Source organism: Eublepharis macularius, chromosome 14, assembly GCF_028583425.1.
Source record: "Eublepharis macularius isolate TG4126 chromosome 14, MPM_Emac_v1.0, whole genome shotgun sequence".
Lineage (NCBI taxonomy): Eukaryota > Metazoa > Chordata > Lepidosauria > Squamata > Eublepharidae > Eublepharis > Eublepharis macularius.
In genome coordinates, this window is record NC_072803.1 from 60,023,650 (window position 1) to 60,041,391 (window position 17,742).

At 44.7% G+C, this 17,742-nt stretch overlaps 1 protein-coding gene across 1 annotated transcript in view; it reads right to left on the bottom strand.

Annotated features, from left to right (window-relative positions):
- LAMC3 (laminin subunit gamma 3) overlaps positions 1-17,742 on the bottom strand; it is a 105,479-nt gene that overhangs the window by 11,522 nt on the left and 76,215 nt on the right. Inside the window, exons 15-21 of the mRNA XM_054997272.1 lie at positions 16,953-17,106; positions 14,331-14,473; positions 9,652-9,830; positions 5,734-5,872; positions 3,231-3,436; positions 1,472-1,548; positions 117-251 (exon numbers count right to left, since the gene is read on the bottom strand). Of these exons, the coding sequence (XP_054853247.1) occupies positions 117-251; positions 1,472-1,548; positions 3,231-3,436; positions 5,734-5,872; positions 9,652-9,830; positions 14,331-14,473; positions 16,953-17,106 (1,033 nt within the window). The remainder of the gene's footprint in view (positions 1-116; positions 252-1,471; positions 1,549-3,230; positions 3,437-5,733; positions 5,873-9,651; positions 9,831-14,330; positions 14,474-16,952; positions 17,107-17,742) is intronic.

Below are 17,742 nucleotides of genomic sequence, written 5' to 3' on the forward strand. Positions count from 1 at the left end.
AGAAAAGACAGCTAGCCCAGCACCCATCTTAATAACATGTACACCATGTTGAGTGTAGCAAACAAAGTTCCAAAAAGACATTTCTTCAAGGGGATTCACACCTCCCTCAAGCTCACCTTGCTTCCATCTGCCTCCTGAATTCTAGTGTTGCGTTGTCCATCAAGATGCTCTGCAGAAGAAGATAACTGGCATTGGTCGTCTCTAGAGCCTTCCTTGCAATACCCTCAACCAAAGCTGCTGCCTCCCCATGGCTGTGGAGAGAAGGCCCCAATGTTGTTACAACCCACACCGCCAGACCCAAATCCTGAAAACAAAACAAGAACCTGTAGAGCATGTTCTATGGAGTGATGCAGCCCCAAAGCCAAAACGAATTAGTGCCCCCAAAGTAAGTATCTGTGAATGTCGATGAGAAATATTCTTCAGACTAAAGATCATGAGTGATCCAATCTAAATAGCCCCACCCCTTCATTTGCATGGCCCTATCTTGGATTCTGCTTCTTGGTTTGGAACTGGCTAGAATGACAAACAGAGAGAGGGAGAGGAAAAGAAGAGCTGTCAACCAATTCAAGAACTTTCATTATCTCAGTTTTTCAAACGGATTAACTGAATACATTTATAAATGTATTTATATACAACTAAAAACCTCAGTTTAGATGCCAGTTTGAGTTATTATAGGGAGTGTGAGAGAACTTACAATTTAATTTTAAAAAGCTGTTTTTCATCGGTTGTGAAAAAATACCATAATTTGTACTGAGCTTTCTAACTCCCAGCCCCACCAATTAATCAACAAAGGCTTTAGTTGATTAATCTGCCATTTAAACAGATGCCATCAGGACAGAGAAGAGACTACAAACCAGGCACAATTCCACTGTGCTGAGATTCACTACAATTATATTTTAACTCATACTTACATTATAGCCAGCTTGGTGAAGTGGTTAAGAGCAGCGGGGCTCTAATCTGGAGAACTCAGTTTGATTCCCCACTCCTCCACTTGAAGCCAGCTGGGTGACCTTGGGTTAGTCACAGCTTCTCAGAGCCCTCTCAACCCCACCCATCTCACAGGATGATTGTTGTAGGGATAATAACATATTTTGTAAACCGCTCTGAGTGGGTGTTATTTTATTTATTTATTTTTTCAATTTATATACCACCCATCCCCAAGGGCTCTGGGCGGTAAACAGTTAAAATCGATAAAAACAAGAACTAAAATCAATATACAAATAATAAAACAAATTAACAAAGTGCAGTGGTGGGGAGAACCCTCCCCCACCCAAAGGTGGGAGGCCGACCTTTATCCTGAAAGGCGGTATATAAATCGAATGTTATTATTATTAGTGGTAGTATTAATAAACTGGATTAAGAGCCATACTTGGGGCAGAAAATTGGGGTAGAAATAAAGTAAACACATAAGAGGAAAGCATGCAGCTCTGATAGCTGCCGGTGAAGCCCAGGGTGGATGATCAGAACGCACCCTCTGGCCAACAGCTTAGATGTCAGGGCCTGGTGACTCCAGTTTGTGGGCTGATGAGAAATCTCAGAAGGAAACTCCTGGAACAGAGAGAGAAAAACCGAAACAGTAAAACATGTATCTTGGGTTCAGTCACAGATTCTCCTCTTTGGGAGCCAAGCGGGCTCCCAGGGTTGTGTGAAGAGGCCGAAGGCAGACATGAAGGTGAACGCATGGTGGCTGCTGCTAAAAACGGGAAATGACTTGGCTTCTTGAGCCTTCTTTGAGCTCAAAAATAAGAACATAAGCATAAGAACATAAGCAAAGCCATGTTGGATCAGGCCAGTGGCCCATCCAGTCCAACATTCTGTCACACACAGTGGCTAGAAATCCAGTGCCATCTAAAGGACTGTCAGTGAGGCCAGGACACCAGAAGCCCTCCCACTGCCTTCCTTCCAGCACCAAGACAACAGAGCACCACCTCCCCACAAAGAGAATACCATCTATCTCCTGTGGCTAATAGCCACTGATGGACCTCTGCTCCATATATTTGTCCAGTCCCCTCTTGAAGCTGGCAATGCTTGTAGCTGCCACCACCTCCTGTGGCAACGAATTCCATGTGTTTATCACCCTTTGTGTGGACATGGAAAAGCCCAAGGTAATTGCTAAAGTTTTTGGCAGGTAGCTCCAGGGCCGGATCTAGAGTTGCCGGCGCCCAGGGCAACCCAAGTACAGCCCCCCACGCACACGCGCAGCACGCTCCCGGCACTGCGTGATGACACCATTTCTGTGACGTCATCATGCAGGGGCAGAGGGTGCTGCCAGCGCAGCAAGCCGGCTGGTCCGGCACATGGTGTGCTGCGGAGTTGGTGGCAACAGTTTGGGCAGCCAGGAGGCTGTTCCATTTGCCTGCCCCGCTGAGGGGGTGGCCGGCTTGCTGCACGCTCCCTGTCCTGCGGGGCAGGCGAATGGCACGGGCAGCCTCCCCCGCCCCTCTCAGCTGCCCACGGTCCTGGCGGTGCATTCCTGGCGGCTGGCAGCTGTACCCAGCACCCCCTCTTTGGCAGCATAAGGGGCAGACTACCCCCCTGCCCCCCGCCCCGTTGATCTGTCCCAGGGTAGCTCAGTGTCCCTGAGCCGTTTTGAAGTGAGTTCAGGGGAGTTCATTCCTATCTTTCAAAGATGAGAGTTGCCCTCTTACTCAACTCTAGCACAGGAGCTTTGCCTGAACATGAGGAAAGGGCCACAGGATCATGTCTTTCAGATAGAAGGAAGGAAGCAAACTATGCTTTGCAAGGGGCTTGGTAGACCCCACCTCTGCCAATAAACTAAAGACAGAGACAGAAGAGAGACAGACATACAGACAGAGCCTACTGATCAGAGACAAAACACTGTCTGTCTTTATGGTTAATTGGAAACTCCTTTTTGGCTTTCTGTGTGAGACGAGAAAAAAATGAATTGGTGATTTGTGGATTTGATTTCTAAGAAGAAAAACTTGGGAAAAATAAACAGAAGGGGGGCAGTATTGAAAAGGTAATTTTAGTGGTATTAAAATTACAACTATAATGTGTGTAAAGATACGATGGGTGTTGCAGAGGAAAATGGATGTATTATTTTTCTTTGGTTTTTTATTTAATTTTTGTTCTTCTCTTTTTGTCTTTTTTCTCTCTCTATCCTTTTCCTATAATTTCTCTTTTCTCTGCTCTTTTTATTGGGCTTTTAATCTTATTAATAAAATAAAAAGTATTACAAAAAAAAAGACATACAGACAGAGCCTGGATACCTGTGCTGCCAGCATTTCAGTGGCCAGCTGGATTTCTTGCTGCGTGGACTGCAGGGCAGAAAGGATGTCGGAGAGGAGGATGCAGGACTTGGTGGCCACACTGCTGTTGCAGCCCATCACGCCCCTGATATTCTTCAGTCGGCTCCGTGCACGAGAGATGGAGCTTGCCAGCTCCTCGGCCTCTTCTAGGAACGTCGCCTTGGCACCTGCAAGCAAGATGCCGTTCTTGTGTTACTGACCTTTATGCTCATGTCACTGGAGCTGGGCCGAAGTCAAGTCAAGCATAAAACACGATTAATGCTGCGTGCCCTGGAGGGTTTGGTACGCTTCCTTTTGTAATGGAGAGGGACAAGGCAGAGGAAAAAGGCTACCTTCAGCCTCTGCTGTGTTGCTGGCATGAATTAAACCAGGGCTTTTTTTCTGGGAAAAGAGGTGGTGGAACTCAGTGGGTTGGCCTTGGAGAAAATGGTCACATGGCTGGTGGCCCCGCCCCCTGATCTCCAGACAGAGGGGAGTTGAGATTGCCCTTCGAGGGCAATCTAAATTCCCCTCTGTCTGGAGATCAGGGGGCGGGGCCACCAGCCATGTGACCATTTTCAAGAGGTGCTGGAACTCCATTCCATCACGTTCCTGCTGAAAAAAAGCCCTGAATTAAACCAATCCAAACAACAGAGGCTCCCCTGGAATCTAGACTGAAACTGAAGGTGGAAAACCAGTACCAAGGGGATAGAAGAGATGCTTGTATAAATATAAGTACTAAACCTAGATATAGATACAGCTAGCTAGCTAGCTAGAGACAGATAGTTCGATATAGATATAAAGTGCAAGGTGACTAAGTGCTAATATATATACAGAATATAAAAATATCTTTAAAAGTTCTTACAAAACATCTTACAATATATCCACACTCCACAATAAATAGCAATGACAAAATATGAAAAGTCGGCCAGAGTAGTACATTCAATTAAATACAACAAATATGTCCAAATACAAATACGGAGACGAGAGAAACACCAATGCTGTCTGGTAAGTATCCAAGAGCAAGGTCTAATCTCTGTCTTCTTTCTGTTGCAGGTGGAACCACAAACGGGAAGAGGGAAAATCCTCAGGGACTCAACAAGGGGCCATTCTCAAGGACCCAAAAAGGGGCCACACCCACTTCAACGGTGAGGAGCCTGGGTGTGGTCTTGGATGCCTCGTTGTCTACGGAGGCCCAAATCATGGCGGTTTGCAGATCGGAGTTTTACTATCTTCGCCAGATCAGGCAGCTTGGCCCCTACTTCTCACCCTGTGCCCTTGCGACGGCGATCCATGTAATGGTCACCTCCAGTCTGAACTACGATAACTTGCTCTATGCTGAGCTGCCCTTGGGCCTGCTCCGGAGATTACAGTTGGTCCAGAATGCAGTGGCACAGCTCTTGACCGGGACGCTGTTCCGGGCCCATATGACACCTATCTTGCACCTGCTGCACCGGCTCCAGTGAAGTTCCGGATCAGGTTCAAGGTGCTGGCCTTGACCTTTAAGGCTCTTTGTGGACTGGGACCAGCATACCTTTGGGACCGCCTCTCACCCTATGTACCAAGGAGGACACTTTGCTCAGAAGAGAAACATCTTCTGGAGATCCCCGGCCCCAAGGAGATCCAGCTTGCCTCAACCAGTGACCAGGGCCGATTCCAGACAACTAACCTGAAGGCGCTGCGATGTCGTGCCAAAGTCGCGCGAGAAAACACGATATTTCGCGTTTTCCCCGTCGCAATCCGGAACATGGCGGCATGCAGCGCCTTCAAGTTAGTCGTCTGGAATCGGCCCAGGCCTTCTTGGCCCAGGCCCCAACCTGGTGGAACTCTCTGTCTGAGACAACTTGGGCCCAGCGGAATCTTTTAGCATTCTGCCGGGCCTGTAAGACAGAGATGTTTTAGGGTTTCTTAGCCCTTGGGATAAATCTGTTTCCAGTCATGCAGGTTTTATGGTGTTTTGTGTTGTTTCAAACCCCTATGAAACCAGATCAGTCAGGGGGATGAAAGAAATATGTGCATGTCCCAAGGATCATGGTTGCTTTTCCCAAACCATATGCACCTGTCTTAAAATATTCATCATCATTTCATCATTTTGTAAATGCATTTTGCAAATCATCTTTTTCATCATTTTGTAAATGCAGCATGCTACAGTATGCAGAGGAAGGGAAGGTGGCATGGTATCGCCTGCTCTTGCCAGATCTTGGAAACTAAGTAGGGTCAGTACTTGGATGGGAGACCACCAAGGAAGACGCTTCAGGGGAAGGCAATAGCAAACCACCGCAGCTTCTCTCTTGCCTTCACAGCCCCCTTGGTGAGGCCACCATAAGTCAGGTGTGACTCGAAGGCACTTCAAGTCCAGTATGCAGAAGACCCCACTGAATAGACATTGGGAGACCCTGTTGTGCTATCCAAAGCCCCCCCATCCCGATCCCTCTCTGGTTCTGATTGGGAAAGAGGCCTCTCTTACTCCCATCACGCTCTATACCTTCCCTCAAGTAGCGGCTGTGGATGCTGTCTCCTCGTGGTGCCTCCCTCAGCATCCCGTAACGGGTCTTGTGCCTGCCACAATCCGGTTTCTGTAGCCATGACTCCATTGTAACCAGCTGATCCGTCAGCTTGTCTGCCTGTATGGGAAAGATGAGTCAGCTTTGGAGGAAGACGGAAGGGACAGAAAAGGACATTGTGCATCCTTGAGCCCAGCATTGCAATAGAAATATCTAACAGTGAATAAGATGCTGGTTCCACGGACAGTATTTCCCCCTTCCTCTATTGCTTCTGAACTTGTGCTCATTTTTGAAATTGCCGCATTAATGACCTTGTATTTCCCTAGCCAATCATCCTTTAATAATCAAAAAAAGCCAATTTAAGAAATGCTCTGGGAATGGGAGGAGAAGGTTCTTGGTGACATCACGAGGGGCCAGCCAATCAACACCATGCACAGCCAGGCTCTTCTTCTGTGATGTTACTGTTTTCGAGCTGCATCATTTTGATGATTTCATGTAATTGTATGCTCTGACCTGGACAGCCCAGGCAAGCCTGATCTCATCAGATCTCAGAAGCTAAGCAAGGTTAGTAAGTGGTTAGTCAGTGGATGGGAGACCTCCCACAAAGACCAGGGTCGCTATGCAGAGGCAGGCAATGGGAAACCACCTCTGAACATCTCTTGCCTTGAAAATCCCAGCAAGGGTTGCCCTGACTCAGATATGACTTGATGGCACTCTTTACCCACCACATGTGATTATATGCTTGTATATGAAATAGGGTTTTGATTTTGTAAATGTTAATACTAGTTTCAGTTTATTATTATTATTATCCAGGTTCAGAATCTAAGTCAATAGTATACAATAATATATGAAAGATACATTGATTATGCATCTAGCATATCTAGGGATTGAATACAACAATATACTTAAATAAATAAAATTGTTAAAATTTCATAAAAGAAGTTATAATATTCTATCTAATTACACTAGCCAGGGCGTAGACTCTTGCTACCTTGGCAGTAATTTCATTACAGCAATCAGCTAAAAGGAGAATGGAATAAGATTGATTAGATCTGCCTGGATAGACGGCAATAATTGGTGTGATGTATTTTATTTGGATCTCCTGATAATATTGGCACAATAAAAGAACATGCTCAATTGTCTCTACCAGTCCAGATTGACAGGAGCAGAGAAATGTTAACACTAGTAATTTTAATTGTAATATTAAGCTGGTAAGTGAAGAGTTTGCTGTATGTATACATTTATTAAACAGACAAACAGCTAACTGATTCTTCTCCTGAGGTTGACCTTGGCAAGAAGTAGGTTTATTTAAACATATCAGAAGAAGCCTTTGTAGAGCAGCCCCATTTCTCTAGACGTTATGTCTGTTTTTGCCTGGGGGGAGAAAGACTCTTAACATTGGGTAGGAAGTGCTGAGGCAGAGGATAGATTTTTGCATTGGATGGGAGGGAAGAGTGAAGGGAGAGAGGGAGATGAGAGGCACTTGTCCAAAAATTTGTTTTAAAAAATGATCAGAGCAGGGCTGCATGAACTTGACTCTTTAGACAAACATAACGTGCTAGATTATCTCAGGCAAGTTTCTCTTTCTCTCATAGCTTGGGCCGTTTTCACACTGCTTACCGACCACGGAACATCGCGCCAAGCTTGCGGAACAACAGCATCTTCCTGGTGTGACTTCACGCGAGAACTGCTGTTCTCGTGCAAAATCGCACTGGGAAGACGCTGTCATTCCACGAGCTTGGCGCCATGTTCCGTGGTCGGTAAGCAGTGTGAAAACGGCCCTGGGCCCATCTCTGCGATATGGAGATAATTGTACCTTAAAGGGTTGTTACCAAGTATTACTGCACTGGTATATGCTGAAGGGCTTGAACATTAGGAAGCACAACATAAATGTGGAGTGTTATAATCTGTCCAAATTCTGCGAGAAGCAGGATTCTGCAACCTCTGTAAGCACATCTGGATAGATTCACTCATTGTCCAGGATTCATTCTGCATTTGCCATTTATGAAGATGGGGAAGTTGCTCTGTGGGACGCCAAATTCATGCTTAATGGCCAATCTGAATTCATGCCCAACATCTAGGCCAGTCTAACCACTGAGATTTCACAGGTGTGTAGGGATTTGCAAGCTTTAAATGAAAGCTGGCTGCAGTCTTCTTAACTAGCTAGAAGAGTGAGCAAAGGGCAGGCAAAGCTGAACACAAAAATGGCCACAGGGAAACAGTTGAGAGCCTAATTTCTATACTCTTCCTTTACTCTTTATTGCAGTCACCCTCTAGTGCTTTTCACTTTTTTTCTAAGTTGAGAATATGCTATATGCAGCTGCTCTGCAACATTTTCTTTGGCACTCAGGATGCTGGAATGTGTAGTCAGTACTAAATGTCATGCTTCTTCTGTGCTTGTGTAATGATTCGTGAAACAAAACACATAGCCCTGGTTGGGACCAGGGATGCTTAAATATCTCTAGGTTCAGCTCATATTCGCCAGGAATGAACAGGGAGCTGATATTTGGTCAATCGGTTTGGCTGCTGGTGAGCGATCTGGGCCTCTTTGGCAGGTTACTTTTCCTGTATTCAAACAATGCAGCCAAACACCATGGCCGTTTTCATACTGCTTACCGGCCACGGAACATCATGCCAAGCTCCCGCAATGACAGCGTCTTCCTGGCGCGATTTCGCCGGGGAGTTCTCGTGCAAAATCGCACCAGGAAGACACTGTCGTTGTGGGAGCTTGGCACGATGTTCCGTGGCTGGTAAGCAGTGTGAAAACGGCCCATGCAATCTGTGACGAGCACTGTTTCATGTTGCATTGTTCTTGCACAGCCTGAAGGGATTCCCAGCTTCCCCCATTCCCCACATATCTGTCATTACTGCTTGCCATCTGGCAGCCAGTCATATAAATAAACAGTAAATTAATCAGCCACTGATATTAAATCAAAGCTGGACTTTAAAAAAAAGTATGTTTGGTGTTCCTTTAAGTCCATGTTATTGTCAATGTTACTTTGTGCACAAACATTTTCACACAACCATACTGTACAACCTGCCACCCCCACCTCATTTAATTACCAGAACTTGACCTTTCATGACCCTGGGCGAGAACAGATTTCACCTGCTCTACAGATGTAGAAACAGCTTGGCACAGTCGAAGGAAAAGAAACGGAAACACCAAAGCGACTGCACAGCCGGAGAGCTGTTTGGCTGCTATACGAGGCTGATAGCAGCGAACTGCAGATTGGAGAATTGCCTCACGAGTGATCATAGCCACTGAACTTGATACGTTCACTTGTCAAACAGTGTCCGCCATGAAGTTCACAGCATCATTAGGTGTGACTTTTTGTTACGTGCCTTGAAAGGACAGAAATATGTGAAACAGAAGCTCCCCTGAGCATGTGGGAGAGAATGAATTTAGCTTAGTTGACTAAAGGCCTGATTGACTGAGAGCTGAACCACACGAGACAAATTACATGATGACGCTCAAGTGAAGGGAGATGCAATGTTAGCTGGGAAGTGTAGTTTGAATTTCACCTCTCTCTACAGAGCCAGCAAAGATCACTCCTCAGAGGGTTTGTTAAGTTCACTTCTCTACTGAGCCTGCAAAGATGGCTCCTCAGAGAGTTAATAATTGACAAAGCCTTTCAGGAGGCAAAGAGGAAATTAACAAACTCTCTGAAGAGTGATCTTTGCTGGCTCTGTAGAGAGATGAAATTAACAAACCCTCTGAGGAGCGATCTTTGCCGGCTCTATAGAGAGAGGTGAAATTTAAACGAGGCTTCTCGGCTAACATTGCGTCTCCCTTCACTTCAGCGTCCTTGTGTAATTCGTCTTGTGTGGTTTAGCTCCAAGTGGCTGACTGATCGGTTGGCGGATTAAAACAAGCAATGTACGGCAGCATGGGATCCCACCTCCTCCTTCACAAGACCGTAGCAGATTGGGCACTCTTTGCACTGAGAGGTCTCAGGATCAAAGAAGTAGTTCTCTTCACACTGGTCACACTTGTAGCCCACAAAGCCCCTCTTGCACAGGCACGTGCTGTTCTCATGGCACTGGAGCGAGACAGAACCTAAACGGGAGCAGTTGCAGGCTGGAAGAATGGAAGAACGCATATGTCAAAAGGTGGCTTGCAATTTCTTGGTGACTTATCTTAGTAGAATGCTGCATGGTATCCTGTTCTAAGAGATGAGCATGTAAGCAGAGTCCTGCACAATTAGACCAAAGTCCCAGGGAGCAGAGCTTTCTGTTGCTAAAAGGCACCTGTTAGATGCTTCTGGGAAGTCAACAGCCCCTTCCTTCCTTGTCTGTCCTCAATACCTGGGCCATTTCTACACGGCTCACCTTGGCCGATTCCAGACGGGCACAAATAAAGCGAGTGCTTTCGCTTTTCCAGCGACCTCACTCGTAAAAACCCGTAATGTCCCGTCCCTGCTTACCTCTGGTTCATGGCGCTGTGTTGCGCTCCAGAAGCGGACGGTGTGAACGCCGTATTGCGGGTTTGCACACTTCTGGACGCTTCGTCGCCGTTGAGAGGCCCTCCCCTTTCCCTCCTTCCTTTGCCGGCTGGCCGGCAACAATATTCCCTTAGTTTTTTTTTTAAAACCGGGCACCATTTGCGCAGTTGCACATTTGCGCACATCGAACTGCGCAAATGTGCACAAATGCACAAATGCACAAAAGTTGACGCTGCATATTCGCATACCTGCACATTTGCGCATTTGTGCATTTGCGCAAAACACGTAAAAATTTTTTTTAAAAAAACTGAAATGCGAACCAATGAAGGCCGCCGACGTCAACTGTGACGGGGAGGAAACAACCAATCCCGGGTACCTCAGTTGGCTGTGCGAACATCCGGAAGCGGGATGGCACGGCACGCTGCGAGACAAAGCGGATGGAGACGAAACTGACCGTGTGGCTGGTAAGCGATTATTTCCACAGAAAAACCGCAATTTCTGGCCATCTGGAATCGGCCCTTGTTCCGGAAAACAGCGAAAGCCCGCACAAAATTACGCGAGAAGATGCTGTTATTGCGCGAAATCGCATGAAAAGATGCTGTTATCGCGTGAGAAGACGCGATAACAGCGTCTTCTCGCGAGATTTTGCAGAACAAGGTAAGCCATGTGGAAACAGCCCTGGTGTTCAAAGAAACACTGCGTCTGAACACGGAAGCTGCATTTAGGACTGATGGCTCATAACTACCGCTATCCTATCCTCTGTGAATTTAATTCCTTATTAAAGAAATCTAAACTGGTGGCTATCACTACATCTTGTAGAAAAGAGCAAGAATCCAGTAGCACCTATAAGACTAACAAAATCTGTGGTAGGGTATGAGCTTTTGTGAGGGTTTTTTTACTGCAAATTTTGTTAGTTTTATAGGTGCTACTGGACTCTTGCCCTTTTTTACTGCTACAGACAGACTAACACAGCTACTCATCTTGATCTAATTACAACTTGTGGAAGGGAATGCCACAACTAATTCTACACTATTTGAAGAATTAGCTCCTGTATCTGTTATTAACTTTTGGAATTTGTAAGAGCCAACCGCTAATCAACTTTACTTGACTTGACAAGTTAATGAACAAAGTTTTCTCTCTGTCCTGTTTCCACATCGTTTATAATTTTATAAGCATCGATCATATCCCCTCTTAAAGGTCACTTTGCCTGTTAAAAAGTCATTGTGTCCCCCACATGTCCTGGCAAAAGATGTGTTTTGGAGCTCCGTGGCTGGAACTTAATTATCAAACCTGATTTAGATGAAGACCACAATATGTGGGAAGAGGAGGCTTAAGCCTTCCTCATGTGGTTTTTCTGACCTGAAATGGACCCAGGGAACCACTGTTTGCTCCCTTGGGGAAACTTGCTTGTTGCCCATCAGGGCAAATATCAGCTCTCTCACGTTGGAAAATGGCCTGAGCAGAGCAGATCTTGCTCCATATGCCGCAGTTCTAGTCCAGACTGGGCCCCAACATGCCTGAAAATTAAGTTCTTCTGACCATGGATCTCCCAAAGGACATCTGTCTACAGGACCTGTGCAGACACAAGGGGGACATGAAGACTTTGTAAAGAGCAAATTCAGCCCTTAGTGGTCTTCTTTCAAAATTAAAAAGCCCCCAATACTTCAGCATTTCTATAGAGATCCTTGAGCACTATGGGCCAAGCTACAAGTGACGAATGACACTTGAACGGCAAGTGAACACATGTATTCCTCCCTGTTCACTTGCACTCCACTTGCACTCCACTTGATCACATAGTGCTTGTTGCCCATCAGGGCAAATATCAGCTCTCTCACTATGTGATTGAGTGAAGTGCAAGTGGAGTGCAAGTGAACAGGGAGGAATACATGTGTTCACTTGCCGTTCAAGTGTCATTCATCACTTGTAGCTTGGCCCTATGTCTGCCCTTTTCTAGTTCTACAATACTCTGTTTGAGACTGGATGATCTGGACTATATGTATCTTGCTAATTCAGCAGCATGCATTTATAAAAAGGCATTACAATACTGCCAATCTTACTTTCAGTCCTTTCCTTAAGAATCCCTAATGCAGAATTTGTTTTTTTTCTCACAAATGCTGAGTAATCATATTCTTTTCTATCTGCCATGACTCCCAAGATCTGTTCTCTAGTTAGTCAATGCTGCTTCAATCCCCAGCACCAAAATAACCCAACTTTTCCTTCCCTCCCTCCCTCCCTCCCGGAAACAGTCTTCTTTTTTCAGTCTTAAGTTTTTACCATTGCAGATAATTTATCTCCTGCGCTCTTAGCTTTTCTGGCTCCCCAGATCAATTTTGAAGGTGGAATAATGCATATCCCAGGGGAAAACCACTGCTTGCTTCTCGCTATGGTGAAAACGGACCATTGATTTCCATCCTCAGCTTTCTATTCTTCAACTACTCTGTTATCCATAAGAGGACCTGTCTTCGTAGCCCACGGCTGCTCAGTTTATTTCAGAGCCTTTTAGAGTGATTTTTTCGAACGCTTTCTGGAAATTCAAATATATAATGTCTCCCAGATCACTTCTATCCAAATGTTCACTGTTTCTTTCAAAGAATTTTAGTTAGAGAAACAGGACATCCCATTGCAGAAGTCATGCTGGTCCAATTTCTTCTAATTTTGATCTTTCTAGCCTAAATAATACATTCACCATATTATCAAGGGTAGGCTAGGTTAGGCCTGTATTTTCCTGCATTCCCCAGGCAATGCACACCAGGGCTAGCCCTGCAGAGTATGGCAGTCTGCCTTGAGTGGCAGGTTTTGGGTATTAAAAAAAGGCCGAAAATTGTTCATTATTTATATTTGCCTCCATGGAGTATATTGTTTGAATTTTCCTCCTCAGGCACTAAAATACCTTGGGCTGGGGGGATAAACATCTGTGGGTTATTGGGGTTCTTTGGGGTGCAATGCAACCTCTGGCTCCCTGCGCTACTGCATAGATGGAACATGACTCAAACTCTGACCAAGCCAGGATTAGTCATCTGAAGAATCAACCTGGGTGACTCTTTCCTAAACTTCCTCCCAGAATTCCCTGGCTGAAGTGGAGCCAGATCCTGACTCTTCTCATGACCTGTTGCAATAATATAGATTAAAGCACCTTACACTAACCAATACGAAGCTAATACATAGTAATGGCTTGTATTCTGGGTGAACTTCTAAACTTTTCATGAACTGTCTATGCATTTTTTTAGAGTGTTAGGTAACCAAAACAGGTGCACTTTAATCTTTTGGCAGCTAATTAAAAATTGTGGACTCCATCTAGATTAATGTTTCTTTATCAGAGACTGGACCGATAGTGATCTAGTATCTTAACTCTTCCTGTCATTTCTCACAGATTTATGGCTTTGTTTTGCAAGTTAGCTGTAACATTGTTTTTTGGCTAATTAGAAGGTCATACAATAGAAATTATGAATATTCAATGAAGCATTAAACCAATCCTAGTTTGCTTATGCTATTACGTGAAAAGAACTTAGATATTTGCAAATGATAACCTATAAAACATGCTAATCTAGATAACGAGTTAGAGTTCTGATTGGAAGAGATCTCATGAAGGTGAGATTCTTATCTTTGCAATGTAGGCTATGAAAATCTTAATGCATTTCCTAAGAACTTTGATTATTTTTAAACTTTAAGAGTTAGTTAGGAAATGTTAGCAAATTCAATTCTGATTGCCTTTCTGTGTTCTATTTTTGTAGGACCTACATTAATAATCATATATTTTTAACTACTTGCTTCATTAAAAAAATAGAGTATATTTTCAATAAAAGAAATAAACTCTAACAGGTGTCTGAGTACTTTGATTAGAAGCGGCAAAGCAATAAGGAACCTTTTTACAAATAAATGTACTGATAAGCAAACGGTTCAAAGAACAATTTTGCCTGACAGGTCTTGAACTAATTGCTGAATACTATCCAAGATAAAAGATAAATCTTTCCTTTGGAGTAGTGGAAGTTAAGACACAGGCAAGAGAGCCTATTACAGACGTACTGACAGATCCTCAGATTCAATGGCATTGCAGTAAAAACTGCCCAAAGGCAGTTATAGTGAAAACCCCCCAAACAAAGTCACTTTGAAGGCAATTGCACTGGCTCAGAGATTACCTCGGCATCCTTGGAAGGAGAAACCAAAGAATCCAGTCTGGCATCGATCACATGACAGCCCTTCCACACCTGATCGGCAGACACATTGCCCCGTAAGCGGGTGGCAGTGGCTGTGCTGGGACCCTGCTGGGTGGCAATTGCAACTAGAAGAGAGACGGAAAGGGAACACATGACTTGACATGATTAGATTATCTTTTGGTGGTGGTGGAGGGAAGGACAATCCAGTCGCTGGCCAGAGGACTGAGGGCTGCTGAGAGGTTGGCTTCCCCTTCTCTCCCCGCAAAGGGAAGATCAGCCTTGGTTCATAAGAGAGGAATATCCTTCCTGGATTAGAATGAGGGTTCCTCTAGTTCAGCATCTTCATTCTAACATTGGCTAGCCAGATGTTTTCAAGGAACCTCAGAAGCAGGACTTGATGGCAACGGTCCTCCAGGAATTGGTATTCCTGCCCCTAGACTTGTTTCATTTATATATCATGACAAATGCCCTCTCTGGACCTATCTTCTAGGAATGTATCCACCCATTCCTGACAAAGAAGGACTTTATCGCCGCTGGCTTTTTCCAACAGAAACCAAGAGTGTGAACTGAATATTCAGATACTGAAATTTCTCAAAGTATATTCATGGTGTGCATTGTTACATTTGTTGTGTAATAGAGTGGTGGCCTCAAGACTCTTGCATCAGTTGAAGTATCCTCACAAAATGTGTTGCCATTAGTGGAATGGATCTGTGTGATCCACACCAGGAAATTTGGTGTAGTGGTTAAGAGCGGCAGGACTCTAATCTGGAGAACCAGGTTTGATTCTCCACTCTTCCGCTTGAAGCCATCTGGGTAACCTTGGGTCAGTCACAGCTCTCTTAGAGCTCTCTCAGCCCCACCCACCTCACAGGGGGATTGCCATGAGGATAATAATAACACACTTTGTAAATCGCTCTGAGTGTGGCATTAAGTTGTCCTGATTTGGGCAGTATATAAATCGAACGTTATTATTATCATTACCATCTCCAGGATCAGTCATTCACAGTAAAACAGTAAATAAAATAGGCCATCTTGTTCTCCTCCCAAGACCAACTGGCAATATATTCAGATTCAAAGTTATGAAACATGATTTGCCTCCTTGATCTGTTAGAAACATTCCAGACAGGGATAGTAAAACATCACCTTTATTAGGATCAATCCAAAATCACAACATAGTAGGTAAGCTTTCAAGTCCACCAGAATTCTTTGTCGGGCAGATGACAAGCCAACCACGATGCACATAATGCGGGGTTGCGGGGAGGGGAAGCGATGGGAGGGAAGGAGGAAGAGATTAAAGCCGTTAGTGGCTAAGATGGAAGGCCGGTCTTGAATTCGTAAAGATACAAAAGAGGAGGCATTCCATAGACATAATTAGGTTAGGCTGTGTTTGGCCAGCAGAACTTATTAAGTCTACAAAAAACGCCTCCTGCATTCTTTCAAGGACAGACTGTGGCTTCCGTCAGAAACTTGTCCTCCCACCAGTTTTTTTGCTTCATGTTTAACAACTAGTCTGGGAAAGAGTTTTTAGTGAACCATCTATGCCATGTTGTGATGTTTTATTGGTCCAGAGACTTTATTTTGCCTTCCTTGCATGGAACAGTTTTTCTGATGTTTATTTTTGTTGAAAAACAGTTGCTGGCTGCTTTCAAGTTGGACACTGATCCACTCGTCGGCAGGAGATCTGACTGTACTGGCCAATCGGAACATGGCTCCAAAGAATTAGAAGCTGGGCACAGAGATGAAACTCTCTTCTGTGTCTTAGGGGCTACCCCACAAAAGAGGTTTGTCTCTTCTAAAGAAGAGACAGTATGGTGCCACAAGGCCAGTTCAAAAGAATATAACTGATTATGAAGTTTTGCATGTGTGATAAGAAGGTGGGAGGTGAAAAGATTAATTCCCCATTATCAATCAGCTTGACTTTAAAACCCACAGAGATGTAAAGATTAAGCAGATAGTGGGTGATGAAGTGGTTATAGGGTCAGACTAGGACAGGGAAGATTCAATTGCAAATGGAAGTACAGGATCTGTGTAATTTTTGGCCTTGGAACATATGAAGCAATAACTAAGAAAAAATGGTCCCCCTCAACACATCCAAAATGCTTTCCTTCACTATTATTTCACTTATTTAGAAAAATTGTATGCTGCCTTTCCAGGGAATCTGCCCAAGGTGATTTACAAAATAAAATATAACAACGTAAAACATTAAGCGTCTTTAATTAAAATCCTAGCAAGAGCATGAAGTACTGAGCAGCTTAAAATGAATTTAATTGTGTCTAGACGAATAGTACTAGTCAATGGTGATTTAAAAAATCAGCCCGTAACAGAAATATTTCGGCCTGGTGCCTAAAAGAGAGCAATGTAGGCACAATGCGAGCCCCAAGGGGAAGGGCATTCCACAAGCAAGGGGCCGCTACCGAAAAAGCCGTCTCTAGTTACCACCTGGCTCACCTCTGAAGGTGTGGGGCACAGAGAGCAGGGCTTGAGAAGCAGATATTAAATAGCAGGCTGGACAATGTGGGCAGAGGTGGTTGTTCACCATGAAGACCCACACCCTAAGCTGTGCATTTTCCAGGTGCCTTGGTACAGAGATCCCTCTGCCATTACCTCTTGCAGCCAATTCCCGCCTGCAGGGCATAATAACCCTCTTGACACTGGCTGCAGTCCTTCCCAGTCACATGTGGGAGGCAGGGGCACTGGCCAGTGACATTGTGGCAAGCCTCTGGACTATGGATGGAGCCTTCATGGTTACAGCTGCAGGCTAGGAAGTAAAACAAAAACAGCAGAGTATGAATATGCTGGCCAACTGGCTTGAGAATCTCCAGCAAAAAAAAAAAAGTCTCCAGCCCCTTTTGCAGAGGAGATATGCCTTTCCTCTTATATCTCTGCAATGAAAGGGGCTGTATTTTCCTGCATTCCCCAGAAAATGAACACCAGGGCTAGCCCTGCAGAGTATGGCAGTCTGCCTTGAGTGGCACATTTTGGGGTATCATAGAAAGGCAGAAAATTGTTCATTATTTATATTTGCCTCCATGGAGTATATTGTTTGAATTTTCCTCCTCAGGCACTAAAATACCTTGGGCTGGGGGGATAAACATCTGTGGGTTATTGGGGTTCTTTGGGGTGCAATGCAACCTCTGGCTCCCTGCGCTACTGCATAGATGGAACATGGCTCAAACTCTGACCAAGCCTGGATTAGTCATCTGAGAATTCAGAGAACCTGTTACATATATTGTTATAATGATATATCAATTGAATGATATTCAGGTGTCAATTAAGGTAAAAACGCTGATAAATACCCTGGAGGTGGGGGAATAATGGCTGCCGTGGGCACAGTGACAGGGAAAATGGCTGCCATGCGAGCAGAAAACCGAAACCTCAGAAAGAAGTGTCTTCA